This window comes from Myxocyprinus asiaticus, chromosome 29 (assembly GCF_019703515.2).
Source record: "Myxocyprinus asiaticus isolate MX2 ecotype Aquarium Trade chromosome 29, UBuf_Myxa_2, whole genome shotgun sequence".
Classification (NCBI taxonomy): domain Eukaryota; kingdom Metazoa; phylum Chordata; class Actinopteri; order Cypriniformes; family Catostomidae; genus Myxocyprinus; species Myxocyprinus asiaticus.
Genome location: NC_059372.1, coordinates 17,877,693 through 17,892,354, shown reverse-complemented (window position 1 = coordinate 17,892,354; position 14,662 = coordinate 17,877,693). Strand labels below are relative to the sequence as shown.

At 38.4% G+C, this 14,662-nt stretch overlaps 1 protein-coding gene across 4 annotated transcripts in view; it reads right to left on the bottom strand.

The window, feature by feature from the left end:
- The window catches only part of LOC127420129 (zinc finger protein castor homolog 1-like), a 320,096-nt gene that overhangs the window by 27,455 nt on the left and 277,979 nt on the right, over positions 1-14,662 (bottom strand). For all 4 annotated transcript variants that reach the window (XM_051662147.1, XM_051662148.1, XM_051662146.1 and 1 more), the window contains 3 exons: positions 9,067-9,937; positions 7,212-7,277; positions 1,182-1,272 (listed from right to left, as the gene is read on the bottom strand). In XM_051662147.1, coding sequence (XP_051518107.1) covers positions 1,182-1,272; positions 7,212-7,277; positions 9,067-9,937 — 1,028 coding nt within the window. The remainder of the gene's footprint in view (positions 1-1,181; positions 1,273-7,211; positions 7,278-9,066; positions 9,938-14,662) is intronic.

Here is a 14,662-nt window from a genome sequence, read left to right as displayed (position 1 = left end):
CACTCCAGCCCCCCTCAATTCAAATACTTGTCAAGAGTCAATGAATGCTCAATGCAAGTCCCAAAAACAGCTTCAAAGGGAATTTTCAGTCAGCTCTTCTCTATCTTGCCACGACAGTTTGAGGAATTGTTCTTGAATAACAAGAGGCAGCCTGCTGGGCTGAATAAGTCTCTATTATATGCAACAGCTTCCCTGTCATCTTCCGCAGGATTCCTGCATGTTTATAATGAAAAATGTAATCAGATGATTAAAAATGAAGTGGGAGATTATGACTAGAGAGGGTCTGATAGAGGAAAGACTGAGCGGCTCTCAGTTACGATGGGATTTTTGATGTCTTCGACAAATGTGCTTGTCTTTGCCTGCTCTTTTCCACCATATGCGCATGATCCGTGGCTGTCTGTGTTCAAATCTGCTTAATGCTGATTTTGCTGTGCTAAACATGACAACTCTCGGGACATGGATCAGATTAATAATGTGAAAGGGGATTATGATTGGCCCAAGAGTATTAACAGATGTCCTTAGCAGAAAAAAAAAGAAGGCATCTTTTGAAAGTATTTACCATTAACCAAAAAAAAAAAAAAAAAAAAAAAAGGAGAGGCAAATGTCTGTCTGATTGTGCTTTGAGAAATAGCCCTAATCTATCTTAACCTGTTTAGCCAGTACACAAAAGATAAAAGCCTTGTCCATGATGTTTTGTTTGGGTGTTTCCTTGAATGTACCCTGATACATTGAAATAATTTCTTCTAACAGTTATCTTCCTCTCCTGTCAGGATGTGATGGGAAAAGAGTGAAGGTGAGCTTTGAAATGGTGTTGACACTCTCAGTGTTATGTGGTTGTTCAGTTTTTAAGCAGTGAGGGATGAATGTTTAGCGGCGTTGAACCGTGGCTGTTAGACTGCAAAATTACCTGGCTGACATCATCTCATTTATCATCAAAGTGGAGGAACAGATGCTTACAAAAGTAAAACCTGGGACCTTTTTCCATCTTTGTTTATAGAGAGTGAGTTTTTACTAATACCTTTGATAAAACTTCTGAAAAGTTACCAGTGGCTAGGGTCCAAAATGCACTTTTAGCCACATAGGGCAATGGTGGGTGAATTGAGAAAATTTACTGACCATAAATATTTCATACCGATAATGATATACAGTGCCAATGATATTCCTGTGGCTGTTGTACTCACCTGATAGTTACATTCAGGGTCCATGCAGTGATAATGCTCTCTGTACTGGTAAGCACAATGCACATGGCCACAGTGCTGGCTCCCAGAGAACCTATATAATAAATAAATAAATCATATTTGTATCATTGTTAGTGTTTTGACAAAGCATTCTTAATCCTAAGATTGTCATTATCACATTTATGGCATGAATAAAAACTTTTTCAGTGAATTGTCAAAAAGAAAAGAAAATCTGCATGTACTAAAATGAATATTTTGAATTTCAAAATGTGGGGGCTGATCTTGAAAGGGCAATTTAACCTTTTCAAAAGTGGAATGCTTTTGACAAAGCACTCAGAAATGATTCTTTTTATATTTATCACATAGATAAATAAGATTTCAGAAGCAGCCAGTGAGTAAAAATTATAATTTTCAAAAAAAATTATAAAATAATTTCTTGTGTTCAAATGGAATAATTTCGCTATTTCTATTTTGCCTATGAAACATCTAACAATGCGGGGGCTGATCTTGAAAGGGCAATTTAGCCTTTTATCTCCGCTTGATAGATGCCCTAACACTGGCAGAGTCATCTTTACAGAGCTCAGAGTCATTACCAAGAACTATATACACACAGAGAATACAGGCCTATGCTTCCTCGATTGCAATTCACTCTCCAGCCACAGCAATCTCCACCAAATTAGTTCCATTGCCTTCAAAGGCAGTAGGTAGACTCTTATTAAACTGTAACCCCCGACATAATTCACTCATTTGCTCGTGCTTTAAGGCCTGCCAAATCAGCGCTCATCTTTCCAGGTTAACAGCCTATGCTTTAATCAGGGAAAGGTTAGGCCTAATAGAAAGGTTTGAGTGTCTCCGTGCGGCTTCCTCCTCTTCACTCTCGTCATCTGAATCGCCCGGTATTCCGCAGATTGGCGGCACTTTAAAGAGGCACATTTCCTGAGTGTTTATGGGCTGATTATAACCCTGACGATGATGACTGTTAAAAACCTCCAATTACAGCTCAAAACACACAAATAAACATTTGCACTGCCTCTGCCAAGAGCACCATCTGCTGAAGTAGAGAAAAAGCTAAGTAATAGAATTTTTTCTCCCTACTGCCTGGATTATCCCTAGACTGCTTTTACAAATCACTTTGCTGAGTTCATTAAACTAATTGAATGGCAAATCCACTACCTGCAAAATGTGGACAGTGTTCTGAAGGGGTGGAAAGGTGGCAGGCACTTTAGGTGGTTTCATTTGCTTCTTAAAGGGGTAGTTCACCCAAAAATAATAATTTACTCACCAAGAAAACCTAGATATAGAACTTTGTCAGGGTAGATGCCATATTTAATTTTGTATGATTGAAAACGAGACTGTCCGTCATAGATATACAGTCAGTTTAATAGGTTGTACTATCTTAATATTCTCACTCATATCTAATTAATCACAAACCATGGTTTCAGCTTTTCGCCAACTGCATTTCATGTGGCATGCCAATTTAATCTTTTTTTTATCTGCTAAACGGTCAACATAAAGATATAAAATAGAATAACCGATTAAAAATACTGTATGTCTATTCCTCACAGCCTCATTTTCAATTGCAAAAAATGTAATATGCCGTGTACTTGGACCAGAATGTCCAAGCTGCTCTTTTCCATACAATGAAAGTTGATGGCAACCATGGACATCTGTAGTCACCATTCACTTTCATTGTTTGGAAAACAGCAGCTTGGACATTCTTCTTGATAATCCCTTAGTATTAACACAAGAAAGCAAGTCGTATTGGGTTTAAAACAACATGAAGCTGAGTAAATAATGGTAGAATTTTCATTTTTGAGTGAGCTGTCTCGTTAAAAATAAAGACACTACAATGCAGGCTACAGTAGGGTATATTACACACTTGCATTGAGAGAGATACGCACATTAAACCCACCCACCATTAACAGCCCCTCTGCGATGCACTCAAACATTCCCGGGGTCCTGTGTACACAGAAGCCCCCTGGGACTGCAGCCCACCCCGGCTGTATCACTTTGCCTCTGGACAATTCCCACTTGCCGAGTCAGGGGGCTAATGGGCCACGCTGCTATTCAGCGGTGGATAAAATATTAATATCGCCACCATACAGAGATTGCCGCACATCTCCTGTTACAATAAAGATGTGCCGATCAAAGTTTTCCGCGATGGTGGGTACATAAAAGCATTTAGGAGGGAAAACAGTGACTAAACACTACCAGGGAAGCGCTTTAAACATCAAACTGAGGCAGTGCAAGGAGATAAAGAACTTTTTCCCCTTTTGTAGGGGGGAAGGTGGGTGTAGACAAGTTTACAAAGCTGCTTTTTAGCACAACTGTTCTCTCATTAGCGTGGATGATCTTCCCCCCACCCCCGATCCTTCAACAAGCCCCCAATACACCAGGCTGCATTTGCCCTTTTTATGAGTCCTCATTTTTCTTTTTTCCCCTCCTCTCTTCCTTTCTTTTTTTCCCAACACGGAAATTGAAACTGTATCTGGGCTTATCTACTGCCTCCCCGCACATCAACTGCCGAGATGTTTAGACAAATTTTATGCATTATGCAGTGCAAATATCAAAACAGTTCTTGGCAGTGCCAGCAGAAGCCTCATTAAAAATTCCTTAATTAAATCTTCTTGCAAAATGTAATCAGTCCAAGGAGGGTTTTTGTGTGTGCACAAGGAAGTGTGTGTGTCTGTTAGCGCCAGGGCTTTGATTTGTGGCCTTCATGTTACGGCTTGGGAGAGTAATCATTAACGCCAAAGCCACTTTGCCTTTTGAAACGCTGTTTTTTCTCTCTTTAAGGCTAGAATAAATAAACAAATTATAATCACCTTTCTACTGGTGTGACAAAAGGAAGCCGATATTGGAGTGCACTGCATCTATCTCCAAGCTTTGTCTGGATTCATGAGTGCCTGTCATTAAGTTGATTTAGTATCTTTATTTAAAGTGTAGATATTAGAAATCAAAGTCTCAACTATCTATGTAGTCATGCCCATTGGCACAGAGGCGTTGCTAAAAAGCACAAAGCCCGAAGACCACACTTTCATTTAAATACTACGTGAAATCGCTTGATTGATGAGCACAGTTTTCTTTCCTGCGTTGACTTATTTCCTACTGAAATAGGAAATTTGGGTGGGGCATATAGAAGGGAAATTTATGTGTTACGTCACAGTCGAGAACCATGATTTGCTACTCACAATTGCTAGTCGGAGGCAAATGGCATTAGGGGTCCCAGGTCCCAGAGACAGCTAAAGTAGTGGGGTCTGAGAGATCTTTTCTACCTAAAGATTAAACTATTTCATCAAGACTTTATCAGTCGAGGGCACTTGGATATGAATATTAAAATATAAGATCAACAGTTTGTTTTGAAGCTGAATGACAGCAGTCCAGTTTTTGTGTTGAAATATTTTTACATTCAGAATCTATACCTATGTATGGGACATAGGAGGCCTTTTGACAGATAAAATAATACTGTATGGTGGTTCAGGGGTGTCCCCTGAGAGAGAATTTATACAAATTTAAAAGTCTGGATGGACCATTTTTATATTTTCCTTCAAGTGAGGATCTAATTACAACAAACAAACAATTTACATAACAACAATGAATCATTAAATAGCTGTTTGATTAATTTAAGTATAAATAGGCTTTCCTTGACATGAAGACATCTCTGATTAATCTTCGCAAAATTAGAACAAAAATCTGTTTGTTTATAATGAAAGGATCATAACGTGCTGCTTAATAAAGGTACATTTAGATGTTATAGTCTAAAGGGGCCACGTTAAGTTGTCCTGACGCAAAATTGGCTTAAGCTGGGCTTACACGGTGCAAGTTCTGACACTCGGGAGGCTGTGAGCCCCAGCACACGTTATGAGTCAGTTTATCTGAAAATCGTACAGGCGCAGTGGTACACAACCTGCCGAATTTCAAAGCAATCGCATATATTTTTGCGTTATTTATCATTATAAGACATAAAACCAGAGGAGGAAATTGCTTTCATTCCTTGTAGCTTGCGATTTAGAAATAAAAAAGAAGACTTGCATGGCCAGGAGCTGCATTATCTGAAAACTCCTCTACCGATTAAAAAAAAATATGATTTTGCATTGAGCAATATATACAGTATATATATATATATATATATATATATATATATATATGTTGGGCACTTATTGGCTGCTTTTCTTTATTATTTGGTCCAAGTCATCAATTAAAAAAATAAATAATTTTTTTCATTAAATTTTAGTTTTATAATGAAATGAATTTATATGACTAATTTCAAACATATAAGCATATGCCTTCAGATCAAAAGATTTTTAAGAACATGAGAAACATTTCAGTCAAGTGTTTCAAAACTTTTGACCGGTAGTGTATATATATATATATATATATATATATATATATATATATATATATATATATATATATATATATATACATCATACATCATACATGCTGCCAGTTACTGTACAAGTGCACAAAATGTACAAGATTAAAAAAAAAGTGCGCAAAATTTTATATAAGCGCAAACATGACGTTTAGTGCAGAATTCAGAGTTATTTTAGTGGAGTAGGCTACCTATATTATTCAGCTTTAGATGCAGGCTGCGTCCTTCTCATCTATGTCACACTGTCATTGCTTGCATGTTGATAGCAGACATGCTGAAGAAGTCTTGTCCATGTAAATGCGCTTTAAAGCCGCAAGTAGCAAAGTTTAAAAATCCTGTTGTAGCGAAGCGGTTGACTGACAGGTAAAACTTTCATCCTTGATTTCAGCAGACACAGGCTTGGGGAGTTGAAAAATATCTCTCACATATACACTGTGGTGTATATACAATTATAACAGATGCTATTCTCCCTTAAATGTCACCCTAGAACTGAAACGAATGCAGGTATGACGAATAAAAACAGACCATGATGGAAATTGTTCAACTATGTCCATCAGAGTGATAAAGATTGTTTTCTAGCGCAACCCATATGGCAAATGATTTGTTTGAAGAGCAGAGAACAGCATGGCATTTCTGTAGAAACCTTCAATGATGTGGTCATGAATAATATGGGAAAAACACAGTTTTAACACAACCATTTTCTCCAAATGTGTAAAAGCTTGTAACACCTTCTCCTGATTGGTCAACTTCAGGTAGATCACAAAATCGGCTTGTTCAACCGCACACACCTCACAAATTCAAGCCAACAGTGGCCAAATTTTTTAGACAATTTTAAAAATTATCAGGAGGTCGTGAGCTGCTCGTAAGCTGCTCAGCTCTGCTCATAATTCCTCTCACACGATGCAAGCTGCGACCACACGAGCACCAATGATTTCCACATGATCTCTCCCGACTGGAAAAAAATCGGTTGGGAGCTCGCATGACAGCCGAAAATCGCCCCGTGTACGCCCACCTTTAGCTAAACAGCCTGAATCACATATCAGACAGATTAAAATAGTTTCACTTTGCTTAATATAGCGAAAGATGCCAGTATCTGTAGTGGTGTCTCCAGGGCCGTAGCTAATGGGGTGAAATGTGTTAACGATTCTAGGGGCCCACAGGTCCAGGGGGGCCCACAACAAATGAAAGGGGCCCAGACCAATATACTGTCTGGGGGGGGCAGAATTCCTTGCTACAGCCCTGGGTGTCTCCGCTACTGTTGTTAAAATAACCGCACCTGCAACTCGTACGTACAGTAAATCAGGGTTTATGCTGCGAGAGAGAGACAACACACGTGGAGTGGGAATAAAGCACGTAACGCTGGACGTGCTTTATTCCCACTATACTAAGAGTCAGGCATCAGTACACACAGACTATCTGCATTGACAGGGAATCTCATACTGGACGGCAAAAAAAAAAAAAAAAAAAAACTTTCTATCCTTTAATTCAATTAATATTCCTTAGTCCATAAACCTATCGTGCTGACACGTAATTAACTGTCCACACAGAAAATATATTTTTGCAAATCTACTGTAGGTCTTACTTTATTAAAAGCATAAAATATGTCCTCAATTAAAGAAAGTTGTCACAAAGTTTTGTGAGGGTGAGGATTTGCATACCTGGCGATATACTTCTGGTACACGTTGACGTCTTCTGTGGCAGGTTTCTCTGGAGGAAGGCCATTCCTATCATAGAAAGCAAAAAAATAAAAGGATTAATGGTATGTATCCCATCAGTAATAAAAATAAACTGACACAGTATTTACTTATGAGCCATTTCAAAGTTTGGACTATCAATATACATTTTCTTCGATGCACTAGCAATTTGCTTTGGGAATGAATCAGGGGGATACATATGCGCACTTTGATGCATGGCCTCCCAACAATGAAAACACAGAGGGGAAATTTTTTTGAAAGCATAAATTATTTATGTGTTTTTAGAGAGTGCACAAATGCAAAGAGGGCGTGCGGAATGTCATGAGGCCGAAAAATGGCTGTGTCTTTTATTTTGTTTGATTGGCCCTTGTATGAGGGATGACTATGGCTTTTAGGACATCTTGTTTCAGAAACAGTACTCATCGATTTACCAGTTTGAGTATGGCATGTGCATCTGGATTTGACTCAGCCTTCCACCTTTACTGAATAAGCATTTCAAGGAATTCTAAATACAACACATTATAGTCTGCATGATGCATTTTGTATACAAGGTGGCAGCAGTTCTGTGGCACTAACACAGAAGTAAACGTGCACAGCTCCACGCAGTGGGTGACCGATGGTTAATCTGCCTCTTAAGGGCTGGTTCTGACAACAAATCACTGAAAGTGTGTGTGTGTGTGTGTGTGTCTGCAGGAGGACAGCCTCAATTCTTACTATATGATCAGTCTCAACTATTGACAAATCAAAGGGAAAGTTCCCACAAACTTTTCATCTGACTTTAGGTCCATTTCTGAGGTCTTCACACCCCACAGAGTCCTCTAGAACTTAGTTATGGTTTCATAATAATTCAAACAAAAACTGTACCTCTGCTAAAAGAGGATGTGTGCTATACTGTTACTGAATTTCTTCTAAAAAAGGGAGATTTTCTTAAAAAGAAAACAAAAATGTGTGTCAAAGTGTGTATTGAAAAAAATGTTGAGAAAGTAACATTTTCTCTTCCTTGTTTTTTTTTTTTTTTAAACTTTATATACCACTCAGATCATGTTTTTGTATTAATATATTTAAGGGTGAAGAGTGTAATTTCTGTGGCACCAAATGAAATTGGAAAAATAATGACTGTAACACTTTTCCCAACCCCGCTGGTTAGACAAACAGATCACCTAACCTTAAATTTACAGCATTGGTTAAGTCAATGTTGGTTTTTGGGGCCTCTCAAACAAAAAGAGCATTTTTTTTATAGTGTCAGTGTCACTTTGCTGAGATTTTTTATTTTGTAAAATCAATCTACAAATGGCTTACTTAAAGGGATAATTGGCCCCAAAATTTAAATTCTGTCATTATTTACTCACCCTCATGTTCTTCCAAATCCATATGACTTTTTTCTTTCTTGAAACACAAAAGGAGATAACAGGCAGAATGACAGTCACCATTCACTTTCATTGTTTGAAAAAAAAAAAAAATGAAAGTGAATTGAGACATACTGCCTCTTTTTGAATTTCATGAAAGACAGAATGTCATTCTGGTTTGGAACAAACTGAGGCTTAACTGAGTAAATTATGACAATTTGTATTGTTGGGCAAACCATTCTTTAAGCTGGGATAGGAGAAAGTATTATAACATCAACAAATTGCACATAACCCCTTTAAGTATTCCTGTCATGATCTAAACATGGTCTTGTGTCTCTATTTGGCATTTGGGTCTATATACTGTATCAATAATGGGGTGAGGGACACTGTGACTGCAAAGATGAGCTAAAACATAAGCTGTATTTGTCAATCTTCCATGAAGACATTCTGTAAATAGTGTATTTCATTCTCACTTGACTGAGGTGACAGTTCCAGTAGTGATTGAGTCAGTCTTGGAGAAGCTGGACTTCATATAATCAGTGTTAAAGCCCAGGTGGCCCGCCTGGTCAACTGGCAACCCAGGAGGCCCCACGACACCAGCAGGAGCAGCTGTGTTGATGACTGGCGTTCCTGGGGTCCCTGCTGTAGCCGGGAGAACAGCTGGCATCATCGGAGGGTCAGCCTTCACAGGCATGAGCTTCTGGATGTTTCGTATGTCGTATTTTGACGGTCGTCCAACCTTGCCAGTCTTAAAGGCGATGGCGCCGCCCATGTCAGGGTTGCCCTCTCCTGGTTTGAAAAGGTGTAGGAACTTCACATTCTCCAGGTCATACTTAGAGGGCCGCTTGTAGGAATTTCCATTCTGCTGTCTGAGGCTCTCACCCATCTTTAGCTTCTGAATGAAGTAATCATACTTGGAGGCCCGGGACGCCAGGTTCTGGATGTGTGATGGGTTGGTTGGGGGCGGGTTGAGCGAGCTTTGTTTGTAGTCCATTCCAGGTGGAAAAATCTGACCCTCGTTCCCTGGGAGGGTTGGTTGGATGAGGGCACCGCTCTTCATCTGTGCCATTTTGGAGTTGAGCTCTTCGGGTTTGGTGTGGATAGGCCAGGGCAGGGTCTCCCCAGCCTTTAGCTTGCGGATGTACTCCTCGTACTTGGAGAAGCGAGCTCGACGGGTGGCCTCATCACTGCTCAGGGAGGAGGGGTCTGAGGTAGCTGCTTTCAACTTTTCGAAGCTGATCTTCTTGGACAGCTCATCCCGAACCTGCTGGTCATCGTAGCCAAACATGTGTAAGAACTCATTCATGGTGTTGGCAGCATAGTCGCGCAGAACAGAGGCCTCCCCTAAAGACAACCAAGACAAAAATCAACTGTTAATTTACATAAAAGCTTGAAATTCAATTGCCGATGACACTGGATCTGAGAGTTTAACGTGAACTGTGTAATTTCTGTGCCACTTGCGTCACTCCTCCTCTTCAAGATAGTCCAGTATAGTTTAATTGCATTATTGTATGATTAATCCTAGACCATTAACTTGGAGAGAGAACTAGGAGTTAAAGTAGACAATTTTGGTTTGAAAGCTGCTGTTTAAACTTATAAAGACCAAATTACTGCTCTTTCAGAGTCTGTTTAAGTGTATGTGTAAGCAAAAGAGGCATGAAAACCCCTCTGGCACTTCTGCACTTAGTTTCTGGCTCCAATATAGTGTTTACCACAGTAGATGAATGTTAAAAATCTCATCCTGTCATAGTTTGGCTTTCAGGAGAGCTACCCTGGTACAAGAATATGGCTCAAGATGACAACTTCACAGAGGTGTCAGATAAACTCCCTCTACACCCTTCCAGGTCCCCAGCAATACTCCAGACCTTTTCTCCATTTATTTGATTGCCTTTTTCATTGCCAGCCAAACGAGATGGTAACATTAGCCACGGCTGTGGTAATTAATACTAAAATATTTCAGCTTTGGTCTCATATTTCTGTTATTGCTAAATTGGTCTCTCACCCATGCTTTTCACATCTCCTTCTCAGCATGTAAAATAATCCCCAAATTTCCATTGCTGCACTGGGGCTAGTCCTTACTGTGCCACATCAGTATGAAAGGCGATCCGGTAGATCGAAAGGGCATGAAAAATTTAAGAGAAATGTATCAGGTATTTGAGTGGAAATTCCCGCCGCTTTGCCATGCATCATTTTATCAGCTTCTACTGTGTTTGAGCACATTATTTCATATCATGCTCAAAGGTTAGGGGGCTTCTGTCAGTTCTCACAGTTATACACACAGACTCCGTTACTACACTGGAGCATCTGGTTCAATTCAGTCCTGTTTTGAGTTGAATGAGAGCTTGAATGCTATTTTGACAAATTTTACACTGAATGAAAGAACACTGAGTTATTAAATTTAACATGAAATCAAAATTGACCCTGTTTTTATTCTTAAAGGGATAGTTCAACCACAAATTTAAATTCTGTCATCATTTACTCACTCTCATGTTGCTCTAAACCCATATGGCGTTCTTTCTTTCTTCTGTGAAATGATGTTAGGCAGAATGGCAGTCTCAGTGAATGGTGACTGAGTCTATGCTGACTTTAATTAACCTGAATTTAATCATGGCAGAATAGAACAAAAACACTATATAACAACTATGAAATTACATGCTATAATGTAGTGGGGGATATTTGGTTCTAAATATCCCCACAACTTCAATTTGGCCAAGCAAGACTTCAGTCATACATTTGGAATCCAGTGACTGCATTTTTGTATCAGTCATAACTGCGTACGGTTTTGTCAGGTCAAGTAATTTTACACAACTTTAAAGTCAGGACACAGTCTTTAATCTCTTTCAATGAACACTTTTCAAGAGCAATAATCAAAGAAATTTTGCTTTGGGTAATTGGACTTATTCCATGGTAACCTTTTTCAAATAGTTGGGAAATTCCCTTTATTTTCTGACAGAAATCCCCCTATAAATATCAGAATATTATCAGTCTATCATTAGCATTATTATTAGTGTCAAAAGTCATTCTTTACATTACTGTTATTAAAAGAGATAGTTCACTCTAAAATAAAAATTATGTCATCTACTCAACCCCATGTCGTTCCAAACCTTGATGATTTCCTATTTCCATGGAACATGTTTTGCGCAACATGAAGGTGACTAGATGATGAAAAAATTTTCATTTTGGGGTGAATTATACCTTTAACGTTTCTTTCGTACTGGGTGTACCATCTCTTTAATATCAAGATGTGGCAATAGCTGTTGGTATTAGAAGGAACTCTGATTCTACTACAGACAGTGACAGTAATAGCAGTACTAATAGTAGTAACAGGTAGTAACACTAGACAGTATGAGAAACACAGCATGCCAGTGGGCAGCTCTGTGTGCGTTTAATAGACTATCAGTGTCAGGAAAATGATTGGACTTAAACTGCACACATTCTGCGAGGAGATAACCTTTTAAAACAGAATGCAAATGAGTTTTCCCCCTCATCCTTATCTCACAAGCTCCAAGTGATGTCATGTGCATGTGGTTGGAAAGCCATGGCTTAAGGGGGAAAGGTGCGATTTGCCTGACTGAACTCCTAGCTCTGTCTCTCTTTCTCTCTCTCTCTCTCTCTCTCTCTCTCTCTCTTTCTCTCTTTCCTCTTTGCTCATGTAACTGGAAAGTAAAAAAAGAAGTGCTCCTAATCTTGCCACTTCATACTGGCAAATTCCAGCCTGTGACAAAGTCCTTGTCTGTGTTTGAGGCAATTAAGGTACATTTTTCCCTCCGTGGTGTGATAACAAATAGGCATTATATCTCTTCTCTGCTGACCAAACATAGTCGTCTTCATGTGCTCCACCAAGGGGGTGATGATAAAGACATACTGTACATGTGAGGATCTATATATGGATTTATCAACGGTTCACTGACAACACTGTTAAAGCTGCACTCCTGAAATGGACATTTATAATGCTGATGTGTAAATGAACTTATTCAGATTTAGACTTAAATTTAGATTAAGATTTAATTATGGGCGAATTTCAATAGAAAGTGAGCATCCCAAGGACAGAGCTCTTGAGGTGGGCACTCTGAAGAGAGCATGGCATAACAGTTTGAATGTACCCTTTACTAAAAGTTTTGTGAAAGGGCCCTTTGCGATTTTTTTTTTTTTTGTATAATTACTTTCTTTTATTAAGAACAACCCTTTGAGTGGCGTCCCCTTCATGAAGTCCCCTTCAAGGTTGCAAAAATGCATTTTGGAAAACGCCATACATTTTAACAGATGTATACTTTATGAGGTAACTGCTCAAGGACATTTAGCTTTAAATGTGTATTAGACTGCAATGAACTACACAAAAACTACACATCAAATGAGCATAATCTAATAGTCAAAGTAACAAAAATAGAGTGGAATTGTTTTTATTACTTATTTAATTATTTATTTATCCAAAACGTGCCCAGTCAACTTAATTGTTTATAATACAAATCTCAACCAATTTAATAAAATATTATAGCTATTTATTTATTTAAAAATAAATTAAAACATGCTAAATCAACTTTGTTTTATTTTTTATAAAAAAAAAAAAACCTTAACCAATTTAAACATATTAACACAAATAAATAAATATTCGAATATTTAAATATTTATAATAAATCTATATTATATTAAAATTGAAATTATATAAATATTTATTTATTTATTTGTTTGCTTGTTTCTTTTTTCTTTTTGGCTTGAAATTATTCTACAAACTTTAACTTAGCATAATTGCAAACTAGTTGGTGGAAACTCAATTTGTCAGATCCGAAGATCGACTCTGTCGCTTTCATTTTGTTTCTCATAATTTCGCCAGATATATTGCACAGCCTGGTTGAGAAGAATAGGATGCTTTAGATTGCTGTGGGAGAGGCATGTGATTTTATGCTGATAGGGATTCTGCTCAGTCCCCTGATGTGAGGAGTTAAATGTTTTGAAGGTCGCACTTTCCCTCATTGATCTTGTGATGTTTGTTAATTACATTGTCACTGATGTTGTGAGAGATAATTAAGCCACTATGTTTATATGCATAATTATGTGCGCTCTGCATCAGCATTTGAAAGACAGCAGCGTGAGAGCAAAAAATATTTTAATTGTGAGTCACACAGTAACATGGCAGTATAGATGCCCTAGTTACAATCAACAAAGTGAGAGAGGAGGGGAAAAACAACTCAAGACAAGAGTGGTGACTTATATGTCTGTTCACATTCTTCAAATGTATTGAGATACAAACGCAGCCAGGGCCTTGTGGAAGCAAAGGTGTAGCTTGTTTCTGAACACAAACACATATTTACAGACAGCTTTTTTTTTTACCATGAAATAAACACAAAATGACTAATTAAAACCACAAAGCACTCATGTTTGCCGGAAAATGCTTGATTTTCTGAGAAGCTGTTGGCCCCACTTCTGTGACAGAGGCCACAAACATAAGTGCTTCTACCATAAGAATTAGAAGAAGTGTTCTGAAAGAAGAAAACATTTAGCAAAGAAAAGTAAAAAAAAAAAAAAAAAAGCACCAGCCTAACCTGATTTCAACAGCCATCTGAGAAAAGAAAGCTGCTTTTACCCAAAGTGAAATGTCTGATCTGTTGTTGTTATCTAGTGTAGTTGGTGTCCTGTCATGTGATGTGCACCTTAGTCAAGTTCTGCAGTCTTCTTGAGATAACTCAATAGGTGAAAGGAGGATTGTGTCGGTTTATGCAGGTTTTGGCTTGTTGTTTTATGAAAAGTAGCAATGCACATGCCGTGTTATCTACACAATCGTGTTGCAAATAGGTAAATGCAGTGTTTGTTTTTTTTTCCCCATACTGACTTAAAGAGCGCTTGCATTTATGATCCTCTTCAGAAGGTAAACCACGGTGTGAAACCATAAGCAGCACGTAACTGTTACTTTACTGCATGCGTTCGCTGGGTTTTTGTTGTACTCAAGACTTTATTTCTCAAAATCTCCAGGATTGAGAGACAGCAAGTTAATCCCCTGATCTGATAGAGACCTGGAGTCTTGGAAGATCAGGCTACTATGTAATTAGGTTGGGGTGGTAGCTACGTTTGTGA